Raw genomic sequence first — 19,987 nt, 5'->3', positions numbered from 1 at the left:
GGGAAGTTGCTCCGACAAGTCGCGGCCGGGTGAGTAAAGCGCGGCCGGGAAGGGGCCGCTGGGCGGGGCCGCTGGGCGGACACCGCCTTCCCCGCACCCGGAGGAAGCCCAAGGCCGCCGCCGACACCCTGCGCTCCGCTGCGGCCTCGAGGAGCGTCCGCGCGAGGAAGCGTTCGTCCTGGAAACCAGCTTTTTTTTTTCCCCCTGCCCAAAGCGGAAAACCAGGGGGAGGACTCGAGGGACCAGGTGGTGGACGAGGGGAGCGCGCATCCGGCCTACTGCGTCCTCTGCAGGCGGCGGTTCCAGCGGACCCTCCCCAGGGTCGCTGAGCACGTCCCGGGACACCGAAGGAGCGGACTCAGGGTCGGGAGGGAGGCCACCCTTCGGTTCCGCCTCCCCATCTCTCGACGGTCGGCCGGGCCATGTCCAGAGGCCCGGGCTCGGCGGTCCTCCCCGCCACCGCTGGGTTCCGGAAGCCCGCCCCGCGGAGCCTCAGCTGCCTCTCTGACCTGGACGGCGGCGCGGCCCGGGAGCCGCGGCCCTGCCGGCCCCCGGGGAGTCCGGGCAGCGCGCCTCCGCCGCCGCCCGCGGCGTCCGGCTGCGACCCCCCACTACGGCCCATCATCCTGCGGCGGGCGCGCTCACTGCCCAGCTCGCCGGAGCGCCGCCAGAAGGGCGCGGGCGCTCCGGGTGCTGCGTGCCGACCCGGCTGCAGCCGGCAGCACCGCGTGCGCTTCGCTGACGCGCTGGGCCTGGAGCTGGCGCAGGTCAAGGTGTTCAATGCGGGCGAAGACCCGTCCGTGCCGCTGCACGTGCTGTCGCGACTCGCTATCAACTCGGACCTGTGCTGCAGCAGCCAGGACCTGGAGTTCACTCTGCAGTGCCTGGTGCCCGACTTCCCGCCGCCCGTCGAGGCTCCGGACTTTGGCGAGCGCCTGGGGCGCCAGCTCGTGTGCCTGGAGCGCGTCACCTGCTCGGACCTGGGCATCAGCGGCACGGTGCGCGTGCGCAACGTGGCCTTCGAGAAGCAGGTGGCGGTGCGCTACACCTTCTCGGACTGGCGCAGCGCGCACGAGGTGGCAGCGCGGTGGCGCGGCCCGGCAGGCTCCGGGGGCTCCGAGGACGTCTTCGCCTTCGGCTTCCCGGTGCCGCCCTTCCTGCTGGAGCTCGGCTCCCGCGTGCACTTCGCGCTGCGCTACCGTGTGGCCGGAGCCGAGCACTGGGACAACAACGACGGCCGCGACTACAGTCTCACGTGCCGCAACCACGCACTGCACATGCCGCGCGGGGAGTGCGAGGAGAGCTGGATCCACTTTATCTGAGCTTCCTGGCGCGGCTCGTGCGTCTGGGAGGTGGCCCTCCCTCACACCCCACCCCCAAGCCGGGGCCGTTGGACCTTGCTTCCCGCAGCTGCAAGGTGTGCTCGCTGTGGCCCGCCTATGCTGTCTTTTACTTGAAATGTCTGGGTCACTTGGTCTAAACCGTGGCCTCCGATGCCAGAAGGCCGGGCTGTGTCATGTACTGGGTGGGGTGCTGGGTGAGTAGATGCACGAGTGAGTTGGCCCTATGAAGAAGGCCCAGGCAGGTGGTTTTGGAAAGGCCTGCGCCCTGCAGCTGGGAAAGCCTGTGGCTTTTGCATGCGTCCTGATCACGTCTCTGTGAATATAGCTCTTATTCATCACTGCGATGTTGAAACCTTTTACCCTTAGCCGGTGCCTTCTTGGGAACGTTCTGAATTCAATAAGCTTAAAAAAGTCATTCTTGTCTGTTTGTGCCCACTGTAAACAGAATGTATATGCTGTGACCCCCATCATGGTCCCTTGAAGCATTGCTGCCCTGGGACAAGGAAAACCTGAAGTCACATTTGCATGCCAATGTCTGTAGGCTTCTAACAGCCGGGAAACTATTAATAGGCAAGAAATTGATGCCTCTTCGGTCATCATACAATCCTTCCTGGGAGTTCAGGCTGCCCCATTAGGCTGTGTCTCCTCCATCAGCAACTGCCAAGAAGGAAAACATTTAGAACTTTTAGTTAGCAAAACAGCCCCTTCTGCAGTGTTTCTTTGCACTTTATGTATTTTATTTTACATGTTTGATAATTGTGTATCTGCACTTTATCAGGCCACTCTGTTTAGGTTTGAGCTATCTAAGTATTTAAAGAAATTCTGCCTAAGTTATTTCAGTTTTCAGGAAACTGTGGCATTTGGGCAACAATGCCCTTTGCAATTATCTTTTTGACGATTATGGTGACTCTTTTGATGTCTTAAGTGTCCAGGATTCCAGCAGTCATCTTTCAGAAGTCACATTATCAAGTGGAATTAGCAGGTATTTTCAGCAACAACCAGACTGGAGGGAAAACAATACACAAATATTTATACATTTTAGTTGTTTTAAGCTGTATTTGTATATGCCTGGTTTTATCAACTACCTGCCAACTTTAATCTTTGTGCCTTCAGATAGATAACTTTGTAGCCTTGTCTGGACTTGTTTTCCAATTTTAAAATGTTAAATGTTTTTTTCCCAACCAAGAAGTCAAGGCCATTGTCTCCTGCAGAGTGCCACAACAACTTAAAACTCTCAGAGAGGGGCTATTTCTCTTGGTGCTGAGTGGTGGTCTGACAGCAGGTGCTAGCACAGAGGTATGAAAACCCAGCTAAGGTGGACGTGGTCTCCAACCTGGGAAGCTGGTTCCCAAGAGCTGAAGCCAGTGTGATAAATCTTGCAATAGCTGTCACCAGTGAATTAACTCTAAATATTTGAATGCTTGTTACCGTTTGTCAAATAAGTATGCACAGGATGCATTTTGCCTTTTAACCAATTTCTCTTCTTCTAATGGCAACTTCAGTGTTTTTAAAAATTCCAGCAACAAGGATGGCTTTCTTTGGTACCTTCTGGTCTAAGAATATGGAACTCTGATTTAAAACATCTTTACTGAATTGAACAATCACTGGCTGGTTAGCACTGTGTACTCCATTGACATGCAAGAGGCAAAGAAGCCTGGTCGCATTTCCTGCTATTTGACAAACTGTCCAGTTAGGTCAGTAAACCCGTGAGGGCCTTGGCCACTCTGCCCTGGATCCTAGCCCAGTGTGCAAAGCAGTTGTCCAGGGTGTTCACATATGAGCAAGAGCTGACAAATATATTGCTATGTAAAGGCATGTGGAAAATCTTATAATCTGTGTAAAGGTCATTTGCCAAAAATGGTCTGGTCACAGACTATGTAGTAAATGTTATATCTTCAATATTAAGAGAACCTCCCTGTGCCTTTGAAAAAAGATCAACATTTAAAAACTTTAAAGCTTAAATATACCTGCCTAGTTAATAAAGAAGCTTTGGGACAGCTTAAGATTTGCAGGCCTGAAAACACAGTGACATAGCCTAGATTTTCAAGTTTTGTTGTGATCCGTGCAGTTGTTGGGTTGTCTCTGCAAACATATTTTAATACATGCCATTTAAGATGACTTCACCTAAGCCTCACTATTAAAGTATATGTGCACAAGTTGTTGGTTGAAGTGTGTTTTTCTTGTGGCCTGATTAGTGTGAAACAAGGCTTTAGAAATGTGTTAAGACATCTCACGTCTTATCCTTCCTAGAATGCTGTCATGTTTAGTATCTTGCCAATATAAATAAATGCATTTTATGATGGCACCTGAGCTTCAGCAGCACAGTTGTGTGTGTCTGAGAAACTGAGATGCATCCTTTTATGCCAGGTCAGTATTACATAGGAAGAAAGCTCTAGGAAAACACATACTTCATCTTAGTGCTTATTGAAGCCCATGTAGGAATAACTACTGTGTATCTTCACACACACACACCCCCTGCCCCCACCAAGGTGACTGTCACTCAATTACAGAGCTTTGAACACAGGGAAAGGAAACCAACTTATGTCCTGTCTTATTTGCTGGCCTACAATGCTAGGTGCTGTAAGTATTTGATGTCACTTAATCTTGAAAACTGCACTACCTGTTAGATCAGTTCACTTAAGCCGCTGAGTCCTGTCCGACTCTTTCCGACCCCATGAATCGCAGCATGGCAGGCCTCCCTGTCCATCACCAACTCCCGGATCTACCTGGTAGATAATAGCCCCATTTCTCAGCTGAAAAGAATGAAGCTCAGATGTAAGCAATTCACCTAAAGCTCCACCGCTGGAAAGTAGCAAGGTTAGCATTCAAACCCATTGCAAAGCCCACCTTCTCTCTGCCATGTGAGAAGACTCTCCCAGTAACAGTTTGTTAAATTTAATTGAATGTCCATTCCGATTATGACTGATAAGGTTTTCCATCTAACATAATCTAAAGACCTATTTAAAAACAAGTCAAATGAAATTAAATAAAATCAATGATAATTTTCTTGCATGTGGTAGTGACGTTTACGACATAATCCTTGGATTTTCTGAACAATAAAAAGGGCTCTAAACGTTTTTCTTCTACTGAAAAGTGGCAAAGGTGAGGAGTCACTGTTTTTAATTTTTGACCTGCTTGTCTGCTGTAATTTTTGAATTCCGTAATTTACACCACAGTCATCCATTGCTTTTATCATTTAAACTGATACTTTAAATTGAACCATTCTAAAATCCCTGGGGAAACACTTCATTTGCTCAGTGCCAAGCCAAGCCGGCCTCAGTGCTCTGTACCGTAGGGGTCTGGGATTCAAGCTAGTGAGAGCACTCATTCGCAGAACGTGCTTCTAGGAAACCTGAGCAGGGCCTGGGAAGGGGACTGGCCGGGGCGAGGTGGGCGTGGCCTAGGGAGCGGGGCGGAGTGCGGTGGTCAGCGGACGCTGATCAGGAGTGGTTCTGCTGCCCTCTGCTGGCCCGCAACGTGGGCCTCTTTCAGGGAACTCTAACCACACGTCCCAGCAGGTTCGTCTAGGGCCCTAGTGTGTCTGCGGTCCCATCCAGCCTCCCCGGGTGGCTGTGGGGAGCCCGAGGATCTCCGTGGGCCGCTGGCGCTTCTGGCCCTTCAGGTTCACGTCCTGCGGGCAGGGCAGGCCCGGTCGACCCCTCCAGCGCGTCCACAACGCGGGAGGGAAGAGAGAGCAGAGGAAGGGCGCTGGCGCCTCCTCTCGCGACGAGGCCGCTGGACGAGCGGGGTCAGGGGTCGGGGTCTGGCCTGCGCGCGGCCTCCCACTTACCTGAAGGCCCGAGCGCCCACCTCGGCGCTCCCTTTCCGGCCTTAGGAGGTGCCTGCTCGGGTGCGGGGGGGGCGGGACCTGTCCGGCGGCAGCGCTGATTGGACGTGGTGCAGGACCGCACGCGAAGCCGATTGGACGGGCGCTTCCCGCCCTCCCTTGGCCGCCTGAGGCGCAGAGGCGATAACGGAGGTTCCGGGACTCGACGCCGGGCTACAGCGAATCTAGGAGATCCTCGCGGAGGCCTCTTCCAGCCGACAGATTGAGCTGGGTGCCCGGGAGGGCTTCCTTGACGGTGGGGCGCGTTAGGGGAGAGTTGCGGCGTCCGCCGGGCCTCCGGGGGCGGCGGAACTAGCAAGCGGCCTCCTAACCGTTGAGGCGGAGCCGTTGAAGCAGAGCCGTTGAGGAAACGGCCGCGGTGGCGCAGCCAGGGCTGGGGGCGGGGGCGGCCTCGGGCGGGGCGTCGGGTGGGCGGTGCGGGCCTCGCGCCAACGAGTCTCGCGGCGTGTGGTCGTGAGGGGCCGGCGGCGGCCTGGACTGCGCTGGTCTTGCTCGAGTAGCTGGTGTCCTGGACGGGTATGGAGGTCAGGGGCGGGTTGCCGCGCGTGACCGCGGATGACCGCGGATGACCGCGGACCCGAGCACTGATCAGAATCAGAACATTCATGGTGACGAGAGTGGACACGCGGGTCAGAGTTTCGGAACGGGAGTGGAAGCCGAGACTCTGGCCCCCTCCAGCCCCGACTGCTTAGCTTCTGGGACGATGTAAATGTGCTCAGGGGTGGGTGTGGGTGTGTGTGTGTTGCTGCCTCGCAGCAGCGGTGCACACACGTTTCCCTTCCCCCCGTCCCGCAACCATTCTTCGCGAGAGTGTTCTCCGTGGCCCCCCCTTTCTGGGGTGGGGTCGCGAAGTCCACGATACCAGCAAAAGGGTGATGAGATGGGTCTGGGGGTCACGGGCGATGCCATTTTGCAGCTCTTGGTGAAATAGCTTGTCTTAACACTTTAGTGTTGGGAAGAGTCCGGATTCACGTTCGAAACTGTTAGTAGTTTCCATTGAGTCAGCTTTGGGGAGGAAATGTGTGCCTCTGACAAGTTGTTGGGTGTTTTTTTTAAACCTTAACCCTTTTATCAGCCTGCATATACACATTCATCCTGTAAGGCTTGCCTGTGACGCCAAATCTGCTTAGTTGACCCCCCCCCCACACACACACACACGCACGCAGACTTGAAAAATTATTATTCCATGCTCCTAGATCATTCTGTTGTTTCTTGTTCTAGTGCATAGAACTTCAAAGCAATTTAAAGATATTTTAAATTGTTTACTCGTGATGGTAGAAAGAAGTGTATCGCTTTACCCTCTAGACTCAGCCTTTGCTCTCAGCTGCAAATGTTTGTCTGGTTTAATGGCTAGTACCCAATTTGGGGCTCTGTTAAAGTCAATTTGCATTTAGCCTTGGAAGGGAGGGAGGAGTTAACTGGATTGTTGCGTTGAGTTTCCTTACTTAAAAAGTCTTCCTGTGTAGATACTAATTAATTTTCCTTCCCCTTGAATGGTTTCTTGAACAAAAGTAGACTAGGAACTAAACCATCTTTTTAGCTTTGTGTGCCTCTTGGCCATAAGTAATTCTTCCCTGTTGTATTTCATATCTCAGAGTACTTTGTAAATTACATGTAAATTCGAATTCACAATGTTGTGGTTGTGATGCTGGCAAGTGTAAAGTAATAGGCAGGTCTGCCCCAACAATTGCTGACAGTAGGGAAAAAGTACAAATAGAGCCCCTGAAATATTTTAAGTATTTAAACTTTTTAATTACATCTTCAAATTGTGAAATAAAATGTTCTAGTCTTTAGTTTCAGACAGATACCTTCATTGCAACAAAACAGAAAAATGTGTATGAAGCTCTTATTTTTGAGTGTTGGCAAAAATATCAAAGATACTTGAATGCATTTATTATGGATATTTGATGGACTGAAGTTTTGGAGAAGTATAATGACCTGTATAATTCATGAATTAGTATATATTTCACAAACTTTCATTTTAGTAAAATCAATAAATCAAGAGTTTTACTGTGTTGTATTGACAGTATGATTGAAGGATTAAAACATGTAATTTTGTTCAAAACGTACTAATTTGAGTATATTTTCACCAAAAACATGATGTAAGTGTAAGAAATAGTGCAATATTAAAGTTTTCTTAAAACTAAGGTAAATACAAATTATTAGTGAACATTAATTATAATTTCTTCCAATAGCACTGAAATTTTTAATAAATCTTATTAAATATTTTTATAAAAAGTCACTATTCTTGTGTTTGCCCTCTAACTGCATAGTCCATATTATGTCCATGCAGTTTTCCAGATTTATGTAGAAACAAACAATAATGGGTTGCTTAGAAATACAAAATGTTTCTCTGGCACCATGTGCAACTGTTGCAAACACTGTACTTAGTTGCTAGTACTTCCAGAGCCACAAGTTAGAATACAAAGAGAAGCAAGAAAATGGATGTTTGGCACTATTAGGAAGCAGCTTTTCCTTATGCAAGAATCAGCTAGTTTTGCTCTACCAGAGAAAGAATTTGACAGTTGACTGACGTCTTTTTCTCTTACCTGAGCACTTAGGCTGCTCAAGTTTTATCTCCTTTCTGAAGTAGGGACTAAACTGTCAGTATCAGCACAGCCTGCAGTCTTCTCTGCATTGTTTCAGCTTCTCCCTCACCCCCACCCCAAGTCCCTTAATTACTTATTATTGTTACGTAAGATTTCGAACATACAGAATAAACAGACCAGTGTAATTAACTGCAGTCCCTTCCTTTAATTTTTATAATATTTATTTTTGTCTGCACTAGGTCTTCTGTTGCTGTGTAGACTTTCTCCAGTTGCCGTGCTCAGGCTTCTCATTGCAGTGGCTTCTCGTTGCAGAGCACTGGCCCTAGGGTGCATGAGGACTCAGTGGTTGTAGCTAACGAGCTTAGTTGTCCTGCAGCATGTGGAATCTTCCCAGACTAGGGGTTGAACCTGTATCCCCTGCATTGGCAGGCAGATTCATAACCCTGAACCACCAGGGAAGTCTTATCCCCTTCTTTTAAAGATAATAGGCAAGGGGAGTGTTTCTTGGGGGCTTAAAGGGTATGAGTTGTGAGAGTGAATATGTTCATGGTTATAGGACTTGCTGGGTCAGTACTGAGTACTGGATTCTGAGTAAATAAGAATCGTTAATCCTCTCTTAAACAGAGAGTCCTTAATGAAATTTGTGTGTGTGTGTGAGAGAGAGAGAGAGAGAGAATGATATACAAAAAGTTCAAATCTATTACTTTTTATGCTTTGTGCTTTTTATTTCAAATTTTTTCACCATTCAAAGTCATAGAGATCCTCCTGAATTTCCTTCTAATGGTTTTTAAACATTTTCATTTAGTAAATTCATGGTTTATTTTGTGAATGATGAATAGGGGAAGCAGGAGCCTAATTTTATTTTTTATATTTTGAGTTAGTTTTCCCAATGTCATTTTGGCATTTGGGGTATTTATTGACTAATTTACATTTATTATTAGCAAAATCTTCTTACTCATATATAAAGTTCAAATATATGCTTGGATGTGCATTTGGATTCTCTTGGTTATTTATCCATTTGTTTATTTCCTACTTTTAGTGTGGGTTTTTTTTTTTTTGTAATTGTTACTTTGTAATATATTTTGATAGCAAAGAGGATGATTCTTCCATTTATTTTTAAGTAGTACTTTTGTTAATAGAATTCTGGCTTGCCATTTTTCCTTCAGAACTTTTTGGTCTTTCCTTATAATGTTCTTGTCTGGCTTTGGTATCAGAATAAGCCTGGCTAATGAAATAAGTTGGGAAGTGTTCCTTTCTCTTCTGTTGTTTTGGAAGAGTTTGATGGTAGAATTCACCGGTGAAGTGGTGTAGCCCTGGACCTTTCTTTTTTTTTTTTGCTGTGCCAGGTTTTCTTTGCTATGAGGGCTTTTCTCTAGTTGCAGTGAGTGGGGGCTACTCTCTAGTTGCAGTGCACAGGCTTCTCATTGTGGTAGCATCTCTTATTGCTGAGCATGGGCTCTAGGGCACACAGGTTCAGTAGTTGCAGTGTGAGGGCTCAATAAGTGTGGTTCCCAGGCTCTAGAATTCAAGCTTCATAGTTGTGACACATGAGCTTTGTTGCTCTGTGGCATGTGGGATCTTCCCAGGCTAGGGATCAAGCCCTGGTCTCTTGCCTTGAGAAAAGGATTCTTTACCACTGAGTCACCAGGGAAACCCCCTGGACCTCTCTTGTTCGGAGGTTTTCAATTACTGATTCAATTTCTTTACTAATAATTGATCTGTTCAGATTTTGTTTCTTCATAACTCAGTCTTGACAGGTTGTATATATTTCTTATTGGTTCCATTTTTTCTAGGTTGTTCAGTTTGTGGTCCAAAAAGATGCTTGATATGATTTCAGTCTTCCTAAATTTATTGATTTGTTTTATGACCTAATATATGATCTCTCCTGGAGAGTATTCTATGTGTGCTTGAGACGAATGTGTGTTCTACTGCTGTTCTACAGGAATTCCGTATAGGTCTGTTAGATCCATCTATCTAAGTTGAAGCCCAATCTTAGAGCACTTTGAAGAAGCTATTATTCTAAGTCTTTTGGCTTTCATAGTTTCTATTGGTCAGCTACTAGTCTTATTGATGCTGCTTAAAAATAACCTTTTTACTCTCTGACAGCAGTTTGTTTTGTTTTTATTTTGAACCTTGATTTTCAGCAGTTTTCTGTGTTACCTCAGGTTTGTTTGTTTTTTTCCTTTGCTGGGATTCATGGGGTTTTTTGAATCTATTGTTTGATGCATTTTTTTGGTTTGGGGAATGTGTCAGTCATCATATCTTAGGTATTGATTCTGTCACATTCCTGGATTTATAGTTACACATACATGGGGCTTAATAACTTATCCTGTGTTCTTGATCTGACTTCTGATACTTCCCCGCCCCTGCCATATTTTTGTCTCTACTTCATTCTGGATATATTCTTCTGGTACTGCTTCATTTCTCAAACTTTTACTTCATCTCTGTCTAATCTGCTATTAAAACCATCCATTTTATTCTTTCTTAATAATCTTGCTATTGACTATTTTTGTTTCTAGAATTATTTGGTCTTTGGTTCAGATTTCCTTGGCCTTCCTTATCTCCCACCCATTTCCAGTTCTCTGCCACCATTCTCAGTCTTACAATCATTATGTACACAGTACTCAGTTATTTTGAATTACTTTTCTGATAACTACCATCTGGAGGTCCTGTGGGTCTCTCTTTTGGCTAGTTCTTTCACCTTTTAATTAATTCATCCAAGTCTATGAATTGCACGATTTGGTTACATCCTATAAATCTTTGTATCCTTTAGGTTTTTGCATGTTAATGTTTTCTTAGTCACTTAAACATTTTGTTACTTCTGTCTTTTAATATCCCACGGACTATTCAAATATATGTGTTTAGGTTAAGTTTAGATAGGAAGTTTGAAGCTGCCTTTGCAGCTGATTTCTAAATTTATTGCATTGTGAAAACATAATCTGTTATGTTTATTCTTTTGCATGCATTGTGTTTTGTTTTTGCTGTAGTGACTTAAGATTTTCTCTTTTATTCTTATTCAGAAATGTCCTTACAATGTGTCTAGACGTAATTTTTCTTATTTATCTTGAATTCCATGGAATCTTACAATTTGTGGATGTTTGCGTTTGTTTTGGGAATGTTCTTAGCTATTATTCAACAGTTGCCATCCCACTGTTCTTTTTTGTTTTAAATTTTTTCTAGGTTTCTTAAAGAATAGATATTGGAATGTATGCATCTCTTCTTATCTCAACTTTTTATTCTATGCTTCCTTTGTGATATCCAGTGGTACCCTCCACTTTGTCTTTTTATTCCAAGGGATGTTCCCTCCTGGAGCTTTCAGGCCTGTGGTGATCGTGGCAGTGGTGAATGCTCAGGGTTCTCTAGCCTATGCTGTTCCTCTTACGGTTCCTTATTAATCTCCCTGTTGGTTGCTGACCTCCAATACTTACTTCTTACCTCCACAATTGCATTACTACAGGCTAAATTTTCATCCTCTGTGATGGCCTGGGGAGAATGAGAAAGAGAGTGAAGCCAGGTAGAAAATAGGGACACTCCTTGGGAAGTGGGAAAGCAAACTATGGGTCCCTGCATTTCCAGTATTTTACAGGCAAAATGGTAAAACAACTGCCCACTATTTAGAGATCTTGGAATCATTGCTAGTATTCTGGAATTCCCAGAAAGCCACAGACCCAGAATCACCCATTTATATTTAAGCTAGAATAGACAAAACCAGATGGGGCAAGACCATAGTAGGCCCTGGATAGACTTATATGGAGCATCTGGACACTAGCTACTTATTTGCAAAGACTGGTAATTTCTTGGTAATTTTACTTTCCTCACAATAACCCAAACCTACCTTTCACAGATCCCTAGTTTTGGACCCTACCTACCTACATTTTAGTGTGAATTTACTTTTAAAAGTTTAAATTAAGTATAAATTGCAAATAAAAGTGAAGTTTCCCTTCGACAAATAGCTGATCACAGTTTTGTGCAACTCTCTATTCTTTTTCCTCAATAAGCTGACGAATAGTCAAACTGTCCTAAGTGGTGTAAGTGAATGTCTCTCTCTGTATACACACAGGTGGGCACACAATTGTGTGTATACTTAAATTGTACCTAGAGATAATTGTAAATAATATAAAGTTTCTTTTTTCATATAAGTGGCATTATGCTGTATTTATTATCGGGCAGCATGTTTTTTAATCACTAAAACTATTTGGCTGCAGATATCTAAAATTTGGGTTTATTGTGTTCACAAAATTGATTATTATATGCCACATTATTCATTCCTTGCCCTCTCTCCCATTCCCAACATTGATCTAGGTGCTCTTGAGTTTTCCCACTCAGAATGATGCCAAAGAATGTTCAAACTATTGCACAATTGCACTCACCTCACATGCTAGCAAAGTAATGCTCAAAATTCTCCAAGCCAGGCTTCAACAATACATGAATCGTGAACTTCCAGATGTTCAAGCTTATTTAGAATAGGAGAGGAACCAGAGATCAAATTGCCAACATCTGCTGGCTCATCGAAAAAGTAAGAGAGTTCCAGAAAACATCTAATTCTGCTTTATTGACTATGCCAAAGCCTTTGACTGTGAATCACAACAAACTGGAGAATTCTTAAAGAGATGGGAATACCAGGCCGCCTGTACCTGCTTCCTGAGAAATCTGTATGCAGGTCAAGAAGCAACCGTTAGAACCTGGATCAACAGACTGGTTCCAAATCGGGAAAGGAGTACATCAAGGCTGTATATAGTCACCCTGCTTATTTAACTTATATGCAAAGTACATCGTGCAGAATGCTGGGATGGAAGAAGCATAAGCTGGAATCAAGATTTCCAGGAGAAATATCAATAACCTCAGATACGCAGATGATACCACCCTTATGCAGAAAGTGAAGAGGAACTAAAGAGCCTGTTGATGAAAGTGAAAGAGGAGAGTGAAAAAGTTGGCTTAAAACTAAATATTCAGAAAACTAAGATCATGGCATCTGGTCGCATCACTTCATGGCAAATAGATGGAGAAACAATGGAAAGACTGAGAGACTTTATTTTGGGGGGGCTCCAAAATCACTGCAGATGGAGACTGCAGCCATGAAATTAAAAGACGCTTGCTCCTTGGAAGGACATCAATGACAAACCTAGACAGCATATTAAAAAGTAGAGACATTACTTTGCCAACAAGGATCTGTCTAGTCAAAGCTGTGGTTTTTCCACTAGTCGTGTATGGATGTGAGAGTTGGACTATATATAAAGAAAGCGAGCACCAAAGAATTGATGCTTTTGAACTGTAGCGTTAGAGAAGACTCTTGAGAGTCCCTTGGACTGCAAGGAGATTAAACCAGTCAATCCTTTAGAAAATCAGTCCTGAATATTGCTTGGAAGCACTGATGCTGAGGCTTCAACTCCAATATTTTGGCCACCTGATTTGAAGAACAGACTCATTGGAAAAGACCCTGATGCTAGGAAAGATTGGAGGCAGGAGGAGAAAGGGATGTCAGAGGATGAGATGGTTGGATGGCATCACTGTCTCAATGAACATGAGTTTGAGTAAGCTCCAGGAATTGGTGAGGGACAGGGAAGCCTGGCATGCTGCAGTCCATGGAATTGCAAAGTGTCAGACACAACTGAGTGAAGTGAACTCAGAACAGTGCTGCAAAAACGTGTTTAAAGTTGTCTCCTTATGCATGTGGAATAAATGTTTCTCTGGGGATCAGATTTTTTTTTTCCCTCTAATCTTTGGAAATGCAGGAGATTTTTATTTTTTTTTTACTCATCCCTTTTTGTATGCCTATTATGTATGTTCTCATTGGCACTTAAATTTCTTTCCTGGCATGTCTGCTAGAAAGTAGGCTGACTAGTGTCTTTTGTGGTTTAAAGATAGACAATCCTATATTCCTCTTGGTTTAATTAATTAACTGCCCTCTACATTGGATTTCTTGTGATTCTGTTACAAACCTCTTCATGGTACTGATTAAAGTTGTTCTATTCATGATGTCTAGAAAAGATCTTTTCTAGATTGTTTTTCTTTCTTTTCCTTTCCTAACCTCCAAACCTCCAAGTTGCATTTGGAAATGTTAGATGCTTTTGTTAAGATGATGCTTAATGTAAGTATGTTGCTTCCTATAAGCGTGTTGCTTACTGTTTCCATTTTCCTTTGAAGGGAAAATGTGCTTAGATTATCTTTTCCTCCTTTCATTGCAGATTTGTATGTTCTTGTATATACTGTTCTTTGGCAATATACTTCCCTTTTTAAATATTGTATTACTAGCTTCAATTTCATTTAGACATTAATTCAAGATTATTTTTCTTCCTGTTCCCAAAGTTGGAATCTTTGAGGGAGGTCCACATTTATATTCTTTCACTGACTAGTTTTGTGACCTTTTTGCAGGACTTTGATATTTGTTTAAGTCATCTATCAAAAGACAAGGCTTGAATAAATGATCTTGAGACTTCCTCCAGAAACTTCTTTGACAGAGTCAAATGAGTAATTTCATAAACAGTGAGGAACTTAAAGAGACAACATTTATTGCCTTTGGTATAAGCAGCAGTGCTTATTTATGTGTTTTAAGATTTTTAAACTGTGAACATAGAGATTGCAAGATTCAGAAAGTATATGTTTTCTTTTATAGGTGTTTTGTTCAAGTTTTAAAGTTAAGTCAAAATGCCAGTAAGACCAGATCTCCAGGTAGGTAATCCTAGGCCAAAAGGAAGTACTTTAATTCCTAAAATCACTTTTTGTTTATTTATAGATATTAAATGCTATAGTTTTAGGAAAGACAAAACTTACTTGTTCCTATGAAATGGTCAAGAGTTAAATAATTTAAATAAAAATATTATCCTTTTATTTTTCAATAGATTTGTTTCCAGAAGCTTTAAGAATATAAAGTATTAAGATTATTTATATATACCTTTTACATAGAAGTGAATTATACATTGATTTATGTATAACTTATGCCTGGATACTTTAATGTCAAGGTTTAAAATTGTAAGATATTTACATTTAGGTCAATCATATTACTGTATAAAAATTCCTTGTTAATGGGGTGTACTTTTATAGCAGGAATGGCAGACTTTGTAAAGCTTATAAATATAGAACATAATAATAACTTATGTGTGCATGTAATGCTTAAGTTAGTTTGGTTGGTATAGCTCCTAAAGAAGTGCTTTTACCGTCTTTATGCATTTTTTTTTTTTTTTTACTATTATTTAAACCTTATGAAGAAGTTGACAGATACGTTAGGGTTTTATCCATGGTGTTAAGTATTAGTTACTATAAAGCTGATTTTTATTTCTTTCATTAACAGGTTTTTGTTTTTAACTTAATGATGACTTTTCAATAGGAGATATGATGTGGAAATTATTAAAATACATTTTCCTATATAGATATTGTTATCAAAGAAACTTAATCTCTAATTTTGTTACTCCAAATTTAATAGTGGACAGTTAAATAAGTTGTTTTATAAGCTCTTGAGAATTTTAAAATGTGAAAGCAATTCTTAAATTACTTGATTCCATAAGGTGACTAATGTTGGTTTCAATTCAGTATATGTGGTATTTTCTATATTTCTTCAGCAGTTGGAAAAATGCATTGATGATGCTTTAAGGAAAAATGATTTTAAACCTTTGAAAACACTTCTACAAATTGATATTTGTGAAGATGTGAAGATTAAATGCAGCAAACAGTTTTTCCACAAGTTAGATGACCTTATGTGCAGGGTAAATACTCATTTTCGTTGAATGATTGTTACGGTTATTAGATAGCACTCTACTTTTTAGGAGGAGATTCTCCATTGGAAGAAATGAACAAAAAGGCTTCGGAAGGCTTACTTGTATAAATAACTGCTTGTTTCACCACTTGCTTTTTTGTGTGTGTTTGTTTGAGGAGTACTAAATAACATGTTGGACTGTTGTTTTGTAAACAGTATATACAAAAATCATGTTTACATAGTGTTACCATTATTAACTTTATTTAAACCGGAAGAGAATAGGGTACTTACTTGAGGTTTAAACAATGTGATCTACTTTTTGAAAACCTATGAGCATATTAATCATGTTGTGTGGACAGTGCTTGTTGCTTGCAAAAATAAAACAAGTAAAAACAAAAATCATCTAAAATCTTGGACTTGATTTGTCATATATAAAGTATTTTTATACTTGTATGCAAGTGATTATTGATAGTCTCCACCAGAATTTGATAATTGTTACAAATCTAAGATTAAAATTTCTTATATCCCTTAGTTAAATACATAGAGCTTTTTAGAATGGAAGGTAACTGATTCATTGCCTCATAAGTATAAAGTTTCTTAAATTATATAATTCTGCATTTTTTTTTTGCTGAATTTGTTGTTCACTGGCTGAGGGGCTGTAAGGAAGTCACCTTTTAAAGCCACACTTTTGTCCTTTGCGATATGGAGATTATGATAATGACTAACACTCAGGATTTATGAGAATTATGTTAATAACATTCCTAGCATAATGCCAGTTCCATTTTATTTTGTATTTGCAAATGTTTAAATCTATGTTTTGCATTTTAGGAGCTTAATAAGAAAGATATCCAAACTGTTTCAACCATTTTGGTTTCTTTTGGAAGATGTGGCAAAAATATCAGTATATTGGGGCAAGCTGGACTTCTAACTATGATAAAACAAGGACTAGTCCAAAAGATAAGTATAAAATATGTGACATATTCATGTGAGGGAAAGATGTTTAAAGCTGTGTTTTCTAATTAAGTGGTTCATACTCTTGAAAAATAAATTTGGGAAATGTATATAAAACTTAGAGATAAAATATTTTTATAACCTGTGGTATATGTTAGAAAATTAAAGATTACAAGGAAACTGTATACAGGGTCCTTGATGATCATGTGAATGTAAGGTCCCAAAACTCCAAAAAGCCTTAACTTGCTTTATTTTCTCTAGCTCATTTTAGTCCTAGTCTAACTTTTATTTTTCTTTTTATATTGTTTATTATATTTCCCATTTTAAAAAGTATTGATTTTTGTCTTTTTCATTCTTTGTTATATTCCCAGCAACAAGAACAGTCCGTAAGGCATAGCATGTACTCAAACATCTGAGTTCAATAATAAGAAAGTAATGCCAAAACTTTTCAAATAATAACAATGACAAAATGATCTAATGTGTAATGATAATTTACTTTTTATCTATTGTATGAATGTTCATGAACTAAGAATTTGAAGAGAGTAATAAAGACTTTCTACTTGGAATTGGAACTTCATTCATTCCCATCTAAAAAATGGGGAACATATAGTGAGTTAGCAAAAAGCAAAAACAGTAAAGATGTTTAAGAGCATAAACTTATTTTGATACAGTACTGGAATTTTTATTTGTAATGTTTGTTTTTAGGTTGTTTCTATAAATACATTCTTAGTTATTAAGTGAATTCAAAGTGACTAATGTATACATTTCCTTTTTTTACATGGTTGCCTGGTTTGAAAAATCCAAGGAGATTATTCTGAGTCGGGGAAATTCAAAAGATGAAGCTGTTATAAATATGATAGAAGACATATTTGATCTTTTGATGGTAACAACCATATTGATTCACTGATGTTATGAAGCATATATGTGTTCATTTAAAAACATTTGTGTTCTATATGGCCTGAGATTAAAAGTCATTAACAGATTGGCTAGTGCACTTACCTGATTAATTGGTTAATACATAAAAGTTAAACAATTTGCATGTGTTCATTTAAAAACAAATTGTGTTCTATATGGTCTGAGATCAAAAGTCACTAACAAATTGGTTAGTGCATTTATCCTGATTAATTAATTAGTTAATAAAAGTTAAATAATTTTATGGTGAATTAGAAGTAACCTATTTTAGTACTATTTTTAATGGTTTTTATTATAAGTAAGTTTTAAATATTATTCATTTTCTTCTCAGGTCATACATGACATCGATGATGAAGGTATAATAAACATTTTATTTCTATTGGAACAATAATTTGCTCTTAAAGTTCTGGTATAATTTTCCAACTCTTGTCGTGTTACCTAACATTAGTAATTCATTACCTAATTCAGGGATCATTAGAAAATATTTTAGGCTTTGTGGGCCAAGAAAGAAATTGAGACTGTTACACAGGTACTTATTTAACAAGAAAGAAAACACATTTCCACAAATGTTTTATTGATGCAACTCAAAGTATAATGATAATTGAGTACAATGATTTTATAATACTAATAAGGAGAATAGCATTCTTTTTTGAGAAGGTAACAGTGTCTCTTAATTAAGGTTCAGAGTTAGTGTTTGCTGTTGTAAAAACTGATTGCAAGTCTTACTTGTTCATACTCGTCTATAATGAGATTTTGTGTATATTACATTAGAAAATGTCTCTTCACACTCATGCAGATAATGCCAAATACTGATATCAGTTCATGAACATGTATTTTAATTGAGCATAGTCATCACTTGGCAACATTTATAGAATTAGGTTTTTTCCTTAATATTTGCATTATATATATATATGTATATATGGAAAAAGTCTAATATTCTATAAATGGTTTCCAAGGGATGACTGTGCTTAATTAAAAGTCATGCTCAAGGTGGTTCAGATATCTGGTAAAGAATCTGCCTGCAATATGAGAGACCCAGGTTCAAGCCCTAGATTGGGAAGATCTCCCCTGGGGAAGGAAATGGCAACCCATTCCAGTATTCTTGCCTAGAGAATTCCATGAACAGAGGAATCTGGTGGGCTACAGTCCATAGGGTCACAGAGTCAGACACAACTGAGCAACTAAGACTTACTTTTTTCTCTTTTTTTAAAATATAAATTTATTTATTTTAATTGGAGGTTAATTACTTTACAATATTGTATTGGTTTTGCTGTACATCAACATGAATCCACCATAGGTATACACGTGTTCCCCATCCTGAACCCCTGACCCTCCTCCCTCATTGTACCATCCCTCTGGGTCATCTCAGTGCACCAGCCTGAAGCATCCAGTATCATGCATCAAACCCGGACTGGCAGTTCGTTTCATATATGATATTATATATGTTTCCATGCCATTCTCCCAAATCATCCCACCCTCTCCCTTTTTTCTTAATGCTTACTTTTTAGAATGACATTGCATTGAAGATTAATCACTTTCAGTTGAAGGTTAGGTGGAAGCTCCTCAGTTGCACAGTTAAAAATCAGTTTTGAAATATGGAAATTTCCTTTACACTTATATCAGCGTCCCAAAATGCTGCTGAGTCTGTAGTTGGAGCTTGGAAAAAGTTTATCACCTATGTTTCTGTTGGAAATGTAGATGTCATTTCTTGTCTTAGTTTTTGAAAGCCTCTTGTGATTCAGTTGACCTTTGTTTCATTGAAATGACTTTATTGAAGTATAAGTATCTCATATAAGCACTATTTTTCCTTGGATTTGGGAGCTGAATTCATTAAAAAATCTTACCAACTCTGCAGCCCAACCTAATTACCAAAGCCATTCATTCAGAGGTGGCTAATGATTGCTGAATTCCTGAGAATAAATGAAGTTCACCTGAGACTACTAACTCAGTAAAACATCATGCATTCGCATATTTCCATGGAGTACCTGCTGAAGAATACAGCCATACAAAAAGGGGACAGTGAGATGGATTTGGTTTGTGGGCCCATAGTTTGTCCTTGATCTAGTGAAATTTTTAGTAGGACAAGGAGAATATAGAACATGTTACAATTCATCATCTCAACTTGTGTTTGGTAGTGCCTTGTACCTAACAATAAACTCAAGTTATTTTATCTCTGTGTTGGTTGGGGAAGAATTACCTAGGACTGGTAATTAAGGCTGGTGAATCCTTTATATTAATGAATGAAGAAACAGCTGTTTGCTGCCTTCAAAGCCAAAACATTTTAAAAGATTGATTGCTCTTTATTTCAGTAGTAGTTAATGCTACATTTTCATTTGTTTTTTGCACTTAACATAACAATCTAGTCTAAATTCTTCACTTTTTAGGGGAGAAAACAGTCCTAAAGCACCAATGATTATGAAGTGATCCAACTAGTTTTTTAAAATAAATTATTTTATCTTTTCAGATAATTCAGTGATTGTTTTCTTCTTTTAATGTAGTCACTGTGAAATTGTACATTTTCTGTTCCTATGTTGGCATTATTTAAAATTATTTCTTAAAAATTATGTCGTGAATTATTATGGGGCAAATTCCTCTTAATTGGTATTAATAAAGCCTTGTCTTTTGAGAGACTAGGGTCAAATTTAGAAACAGGTAATGTTATTTAGATCTTCATGAGGAGGTATTAATGACCATT

General features: G+C 40.6%; 2 protein-coding genes across 2 annotated transcripts in view; both read left to right on the top strand.

The window, feature by feature from the left end:
• The first annotated feature begins 21 nt into the window (after window positions 1-21).
• On the top strand, window positions 22-3,653 carry PPP1R3D (protein phosphatase 1 regulatory subunit 3D). The gene has a single exon (XM_040248710.1). The coding sequence runs from the start codon at window positions 423-425 to the stop codon at window positions 1,320-1,322; it is 900 nt and encodes a 299-aa protein (XP_040104644.1). The 5' UTR covers window positions 22-422; the 3' UTR covers window positions 1,323-3,653.
• A 13,461-nt stretch (window positions 3,654-17,114) lies between these two features.
• Window positions 17,115-19,987, top strand: part of SYCP2 (synaptonemal complex protein 2) — a 68,443-nt gene continuing 65,570 nt past the window's right edge. The window contains exons 1-2 of the mRNA XM_040248707.1: window positions 17,115-17,263; window positions 17,624-17,648. Coding sequence (XP_040104641.1) covers window positions 17,159-17,263; window positions 17,624-17,648 — 130 coding nt within the window. The 5' untranslated portion in view covers window positions 17,115-17,158. The remainder of the gene's footprint in view (window positions 17,264-17,623; window positions 17,649-19,987) is intronic.

The sequence above is a fragment of the Oryx dammah genome, unplaced genomic scaffold, assembly GCF_014754425.2.
Source record: "Oryx dammah isolate SB20612 unplaced genomic scaffold, SCBI_Odam_1.1 HiC_scaffold_10, whole genome shotgun sequence".
Classification (NCBI taxonomy): domain Eukaryota; kingdom Metazoa; phylum Chordata; class Mammalia; order Artiodactyla; family Bovidae; genus Oryx; species Oryx dammah.
Note: the sequence above shows the minus strand (reverse complement) of the source record. Positions and strands in the feature narration are given on the sequence as shown.

Bases quoted from the DNA above. Each gene is read 5' to 3' on its own strand.
- PPP1R3D (XM_040248710.1), top strand. From the start codon at position 423: ATGTCCAGAGGCCCGGGCTCGGCGGTCCTCCCCGCCACCGCTGGGTTC.